Raw genomic sequence first — 7,706 nt, 5'->3', positions numbered from 1 at the left:
AAGTAGAAAGTACAGGTATTTATGTTCAACATGTAAGAAGTAGAAAGTACAGGTATTTGAGTTCAACATGTGAGAAGTAGAAAGTACAGGTATTTGTGTTCAACATGTAAGAAGTAGAAAGTACAGGTATTTGAGTTCAACATGTGAGAAGTAGAAAGTACAGGTATTTGTGTTCAACATGTAAGAAGTAGAAAGTACAGGTATTTGTGTTCAACATGTGAGAAGTAGAAAGTACAGGTATTTGTGTTCAACATGTGAGAAGTAGAAAGTACAGGTATTTGTGTTCAACATGTAAGAAGTAGAAAGTACAGGTATTTGAGTTCAACATGTGAGAAGTAGAAAGTACAGGTATTTGTGTTCAACATGTAAGAAGTAGAAAGTACAGGTATTTGAGTTCAACATGTGAGAAGTAGAAAGTACAGGTATTTGTGTTCAACATGTAAGAAGTAGAAAGTACAGGTATTTGTGTTCAACATGTGAGAAGTAGAAAGTACAGGTATTTATGTTCAACATGTAAGAAGTAGAAAGTACAGGTATTTGAGTTCAACATGTAAGAAGTAGAAAGTACAGGTATTTGAGTTCAACATGTAAGAAGTAGAAAGTACAGGTATTTGAGTTCAACATGTAAGAAGTAGAAAGTACAGGTATTTGTGTTCAACATGTAAGAAGTAGAAAGTACAGGTATTTGAGTTCAACATGTAAGAAGTAGAAAGTACAGGTATTTGAGTTCAACATGTGAGAAGTAGAAAGTACAGGTATTTGAGTTCAACATGTAAGAAGTAGAAAGTACAGGTATTTGTGTTCAACATGTAAGAAGTAGAAAGTACAGGTATTTGAGTTCAACATGTGAGAAGTAGAAAGTACAGGTATTTGGGTTCAAAATGTAAGAATTAGAAAGTACAGGTGTTTGTGTTCAACATGTAAGAAGTAGAAAGTACAGGTGTTTGTGTTCAACATGTAAGAAGTCAAAGCAAAATGTCGTGGAGTTAGAGTAACAAAGTATTTGTACTCCACTTCTTCCCAGCTCTGTGATTATCTTTCTCTGTTTGTCTTCCAGTGATTAAGTATCGTGTTACTATCTGCACGGGGAACGTCAGTGGCAGCGGCACCGACGCCAGCGTCTTCCTCAACGTCATCGGTGACCTCGGAGACACAGGGGAGCGACTCATGTTTATGAGTAAAAACAATGTCAACAAATTTGAAAAGGGCAATGTAAGAACATCATTAATGTGGAGGAAATTCTTAAGAGAAACTGATACATGATTCATGGAAAAAGGTTGTCTTTTGTTATATTTAATAAAGTAATAAAGAAAGTCAATATACACGTGAAATCCATCTCTAATCTTAAACATATGTCTCTGTTAAACACATATAGGATTAAAAATACTATTTAAACGAGTGAAAGTTAATCAGAGTACAAGACATAATATATATGTATTATTTAAAGGATTATATGAACATTTGACACGACAATTAATACATACAAAATGTATAAATGTCTACCTATGCTGTAAAATGTATTATCTCTTCGATGTACACACGTACTTGTCAACCTCGAGACCTCAGAAATCGGGAGCATTTCAAAACCACCGCCGGGGGGCGGGGGGGGGTTGCTAGTGGATCGCGGGAGCGGTTAGATTAACATTAACATGCTTATGGTAGCATGTCGATTCTTGTTCTGTTTTCTGTGACTATCTGCCTCACCCTCTCAGACTTTCCGTTGCGCGCGCTACTAAAGAGACGCGTTACCATGGAAACCAAACAATGGTGTAGCTGTATTAAAGTCCGAGTGGAAACAGTCCTGAGTAAATCTGATTTTGTCAGAAATCTGGAGAAATGCGGGAGAAATATGACCCAGGGAGGAAACCGGGAGAGGGCAATGAAATCGGGAGTCTCCCGCGAAAATCGGGAGGGTTGACAAGTGTGTGTACACATGGTATCTATTGCACGTCTGTCCGTCCTGGGAGAGGGATCCCTCCTCTGTTGCTCTCCCTGAGGTTTCTCCCATGTTGCCCTTTAAACTGTGGGGTTTCTCTGGAAGTGTTTCCTTGTACGATGTGAGGGTCTAAGGACAGAGGGTCTAAGGACAGAGGGTGTCGTGTTGTCATACTGATATGCTGTACAAACTGTGAAGACCACTGAGAAAAATGTAATATTTGTGATATTGGGCTATATAAATAAAAATTGATTGATTCGATTGACATAAATAGTGTCTGGTAAAATACACTAAATCTGTTTTCTCTCTTCCCTCAGCACGATGAGTTTCTCATTGAGTCGGTGACTTTGGGCCAGGTTCGCAAAGTGCGTGTCGGCCATGACGGTCGAGGTGGAGGCTGTGGTTGGTTCCTCGATAAGGTGATGGTCCGAGAGGAGGGCCAGCCGGAGAGCGTGGCCATCGACTTCCCCTGCTTCAGGCAAGGAAATAATACTATATATTTTTTTTTATTCTGCTATTTCAACCATTTATACATCCGAGAAACAACATTTGTAGAAGCGGGAGGGCAGACATTATAACAGAGGTAGCCCTCCCGTTAGTCATCCAGTTGCAGGATAAAGAGAATTAAAATAGAAGATAATTCCGTAATTAAATACTCACACAGATAAACAAAATTCGGTAACACTTTATATTAAGGTACACAAATTCACCATCAACTAGTAGTTCATTAACATGTTAGCAGTATATTGGCTTTTTGTTAGTCAGTATAAAACACTTATTAATGCCTTATTCTACATGACCTTATTCTACAAGTAATAAGCCATTAGTTAAGAGTTTTTCCTCAATAACCCTCTAATTAGTGCTTATTTATTGCAAGTAAGGAAGTTGTTGTACACAGTGGCGATTCTAAAGTCTGTGGGGGCCCTAGGCAATCATTCACCCCCCCTGCTTTCTGACAGACTTTACCCTTTTACTATTCAGGTAGAATAGAGAAAATTAGTAGTAACCTATTCTACTGCCACGCTATTCAGATTTTTGAACATGTTTTTTGGAAAATATCTGGAAATAAGGTCTGTGGTTGAGACATATTGAAGAGACGGATCACGTTTTGTTCTACGACATTAAATCCATCAGCAGTGACCCCACTGGTGATTCCTGAAGAGTTGACGTGTCTGAAAAACGATGTTTGTTACCAAGTGGCTGAATAGGACTACAGAAGTCGTGGAGGTCGTTGTACGTCATTACGCCGAACACGTAAACACTCCTCTAAGTTCAGAGCTGCCAACATACACGATTTTGGCGTAGCAGATACGATTTCCAGGCCCTAATTACGCCGCTACGCTTGACTTGAATATCCTACGCATTACCTAACAAATCGAAAAATGAATCGGTGAGCTGGCAGCCTCGTGCATGTGTTGACATCCAACCAGCACTAAAGCTCACATATAAGCCGTTTTATGATTCGTCCCTTGCGTTGGCAAAGAGCCAATAGGATCGGCTGTACTTCTTTTTTGTAATGCCCTCACTACTGTTACCAGGATGCTATGCTGTTTTGGCTCCCGCTGTTGATGAAGAATTCTATTCATGTAGACCAGTGCCGTGCGGTGAGGTTCGTAGCTGGCTTTCAGAGTCAGGTAGGCCTATGTGAAAAATATGTGAAGTCAATAGAGTATATTAAAACATACCCGTACTTTTTGGACTATAAGCCGCGCCTTTTTTCCCATTTTTCGACGCTGCGGCTTATGTAACGGTGCGGCTAATCTATGGATTTTTACAGCTAACGGCCAACACCTTTAACTCTATGGGCTCTATGGCCGGTCCGCGGACCCCCACCTTTAAGCGGCGGGTTCCAGCAGGAAAAGCTGGAGGTCGGAAAAGAGTGAGACAGGTAGCGCGCAAAAGTAAAAGTGGAACCGAGAGTGGTACGAGAGACAGAACGAGAGCAAGACAGACAGACATTACGAGAGCGAGACAGTTTGTCCCCGTACCACTGGTTGAAAACCGCTGCTCTAGATCACTGCCGGTACGTGCGCTGGGAGCGCACCGTTTAATTTTGAAAGTTGAAAAGTTTGTGTGTCTGAAACACTATGTGATACAGTACAGTTTACACAGCACAGTACATGTTCTGTAGCTACTATTGCAATAAATGCTAACACTTGAATACGTTATGCAAATATGCAACTTGTTTGTTGAAATGTTAATAAATGGGAGCTTCCTCAAACAGCCATCTCTTTCCCGACAATCCCCTCTGTGCACGAACCCTTACATATGGTAATTAAACATTAAAACACCTGCGGCAGATTCATCGGGGTAAATCATTATGGTTACATACTGTTACATATATATATCGGGGTAAAACCATCAAGCATCTTTGTAACAGAGCAGGGAGGCATTATACAGGAGGGGATATTTCCTCACTAGCATCTTTGTTACAGAGCAGGGAGGCATTATACAGGAGGTGCTAATTTCTCACTAGCTCCGCTAGCCTTTCTCTTAAATTCAACGGCGCGTGCCGTCTAACATAGACAATCACACTGTGACTGGTCGATCGAGTTATCTTCTGTCCCGTCGTATGAAACAAGCATTTTAGCTCAAGCAATGATCTCAGTAAATCGGGACGTGAAGTGATTAATGGAGTCTAGTGTCCAGGCTTTCGCACGCCCTCCTCATTGAGACAGAGATAGCCTACTGTTTGCCTCCCCTCTGCTTTTTCACCGCGGGTTTATGTCAGATCAGCAAGACTACAACACATAGGCCTACCTAAAATACATTACCTACTCAATGGATAGAAAGGACATAATACGAGTGTCTACAAACATTTCACAGACAATGAGAGAAAAAGGCATGCGTTTAATCCAGTTTGTGAGGGATTGCTCAATCTGACGTGAGGCGCCGCTCTTTGCTGCCTTACCCCGCTTGTCTCCTCTCTGTTTGAACCATAGACTGGTTTGAACAGGTCACGAGCAAATTCAGCTATTTTGGTTATAAAATTATTTAAGATAATTGGAATCATACAAAAATTACATTTATAGCACAGATAAGTAGAAAATATTAATATCTGTTTTATTTCATTATATAATTTAACATATGTGTTGTGTTTTTATTATCTTAATTTCTAATGGACCAATGATAATTCGTGAATACACTATGCCCGCGAAATCGCGGAGCGAGCTGTCAGTTGAAGTCTATCAAAAATGGATGGTGAACGTACTTGTCCTCCGCCGAAAAAGCGGCGAATTTCTGAACAGCGCTTCAAGCTAGAATATAACGCAGAATGGCCGACCAACACCCGGTCGAAGCTGGACGACTTCCACGCTTACTGTATGTTGTGTAAGGCAGATTTTAGCGTGAGGCATGGGGGCCGACACGACGTTGAAAAGCACACCAGGACTGCTAAACACACGTCATACAAGGCGGCAGTGGAAGCTACAAGGCCCATCGCGGGCTTCTTTACGGTTGACAGTGACACCAGTGTCATAAATGCCGAAGTGCTCGCTGTGGACTTTCTGGTGGAACACAACATCCCGATCGCGGTGGCCGACCACATCGGGCCACTGGTGAAAAAGATGTTTCCGGACTCGAAAATCGCTGGTAAGGCTCAAATGACAAATAGCCTCAATTCATCTCAAGCATTCATAGGCATAGATTTATATCTGTATACTGTCACAATACACTCTACAATCTGTACAGACTAGCCTATATAAAACAGTTACAGTACTGCCCTGGTTGATAATCTGATTTAAATCTTGCAAATTAATGATTGCTAATTTATACTGATACTGTATCATTCTGATAAACATTTTTCATTTTATGTAAAGGTGAAAAAAAAATAGCCTAGGCCAACTTACTCTACAGAGGATTAATATCATGATTGTAATTCTGCAATTCTGTGTAATCTAGAGTATAATCATGATAATACAATTCAATATTTTTGTGATTGCAATTGCAGGAAAGTATGGGTCTGGTCGCACAAAGAGCAGCGCCATTGTTGGAGCCCTTGCCAAGGAGGATGCGTCTGTGATCACGGAGGCAATGAGGACAGCTCCATACTCCCTAGCCACGGATGGGAGCACTGACTATGGAGACTGTAAGCTGTATCCTCTTGTTGTGAAGTACTTTGATCGAGGACTTGGGCGTGTTCTGACAGTACTGCTATCTTTGCCAGAGTGTCATGAGGCATCTACTGGGCAGAACATATTCAAACTCATTGACAATGAACTTGAGAAACGTAGCATATCCTGGGACAACTGCATGAGTTTTGGGGCAGATAATGCCATGGTGATGCAGGGACTCAAAGCTGGCACGGCAGGCTACATCAACAAAAAAAACAGTGCAGTATATGTGCTGGGATGCCCGTGCCATCTAATTCATCTAGCTGCAGAAAAAGCTGCTGCTCAGCTTCCAGTGTCCATTGAAGAGCTGCTGGTGGACATATACTTCTACCTAGACAAATCCAGCAAGAGGAAACAGGGACTGAAGAAATTTCAGGATCTGTGTGGAGTGGAAATGAGAAAGATTGTTAAACATGTAAGTACGAGGTGGCTCTCTTTAGATAAATGCATCGCCAGGTTGTTGCAGCAGTGGCCTGCATTGCTGCAATACTTTGAGTCAGAACAGTCTGGGCACAGCAGCAAGAACAAATCCACGCAGAGCAGCAGCAAGGACAAGACCACGCAGAGCAGCAGCAAGGACAAGACCACTCACAGTGTTAGCAAGGACAAGTCCACGCAGAGCAGCAGCAAGGACAAGTCCACCCACAGTGTTAGCAAGGACACATCAACCCACAGTAACGGCAGCAAGGACAATTCTCAGTTTGATTTGGCAGGCTATCTCTTTCGCCAACAAAACCTAGCCAAATTCAGTCAGGGAAAGAAAACACCAGCAGCTGCAACCACACAGCCCAAGACTGCAACGGCAAAGCCCAACACATCTAGCGCTGCACCCACTCGGCCCAAGACATCTAGCACTGCACCCACTCAGCCCAAGACATCTAGCACTGCACCCACTCAGCCCAAGACATCTAGCACTGCACCCACTCAGCCCAAGACATCTAGCACTGCACCCACTCAGCCCAAGACATCTAGCACTGCACCCACTCAGCCCAAGACAGGGGCACAACAGAGAGTGCAGAGGGCATGTCAACATCTGCAGGACCCAACATTCCATCTTTACTGCTACTTTCTGAGTGCGGTCCTGCCGATATTTGATGAGGCCAACACTCTGCTGCAGCTAGACAAACCCTGCATACAAGTACTACACAGGACTTTGACCACACAGCTGAAGAATCTCTTGAACCGATTTGTGAAGCCTCAGGTGATTAATGCAGCTGCTAAGGTTCACCAGGTACCATTTAGGGAACCAAGGAACCAGAAGAGCAATGAGACCTTGTTCATTGGGCAAAACACCAGAGACTTCATAGCAGATCACCCTGAGCTTGAGGAGCTGCAGCTGGCCCAGGTCTTCAGCGCTGTGCGGGCATTCTACATGAAGGCTGTTGAGTACATGGTGAAGAAGTTTCCCTATGATGACCCAGTGTTACGGAATGCTTCTGTGGCTGACATGTCTGCACGGGACAGCGCAGAGTTCAATTCTGTGAGGTACTTCACAGGCAGATTCCCCTGCTTGAAGATGAATGCTGAGGAGATGGACAAGCTTGAGGGTCAATTCATGACCTACCAAACCGATGCTCTGCCAGAAAGCATCACCAGCTGTGACAGACCAGACACACAGTGGCACCTGATGAGTCAGCTGAAGGATGGAAATGGCCATC

The 7,706-nt window shown here is 42.9% G+C and overlaps 1 protein-coding gene across 1 annotated transcript in view; it reads left to right on the top strand.

Moving 5' to 3' along the window:
- The first annotated feature begins 3,282 nt into the window (after positions 1 to 3,282).
- The window catches only part of LOC307027353 (uncharacterized protein), a 4,831-nt gene continuing 407 nt past the window's right edge, over positions 3,283 to 7,706 (top strand). The window contains exons 1-2 of the mRNA XM_079695588.1: positions 3,283 to 5,527; positions 5,886 to 7,706. The exon at positions 5,886 to 7,706 is cut by the window's right edge and continues 407 nt beyond it. Coding sequence (XP_079551714.1) covers positions 5,131 to 5,527; positions 5,886 to 7,706 — 2,218 coding nt within the window. The 5' untranslated portion in view covers positions 3,283 to 5,130. The remainder of the gene's footprint in view (positions 5,528 to 5,885) is intronic.

The sequence above is a fragment of the Notothenia rossii genome (assembly GCF_949606895.1).
Source record: "Notothenia rossii genome assembly, contig: scaffold_492, whole genome shotgun sequence".
Lineage (NCBI taxonomy): Eukaryota > Metazoa > Chordata > Actinopteri > Perciformes > Nototheniidae > Notothenia > Notothenia rossii.
This window is presented reverse-complemented; position numbering and strand designations above follow the sequence as displayed.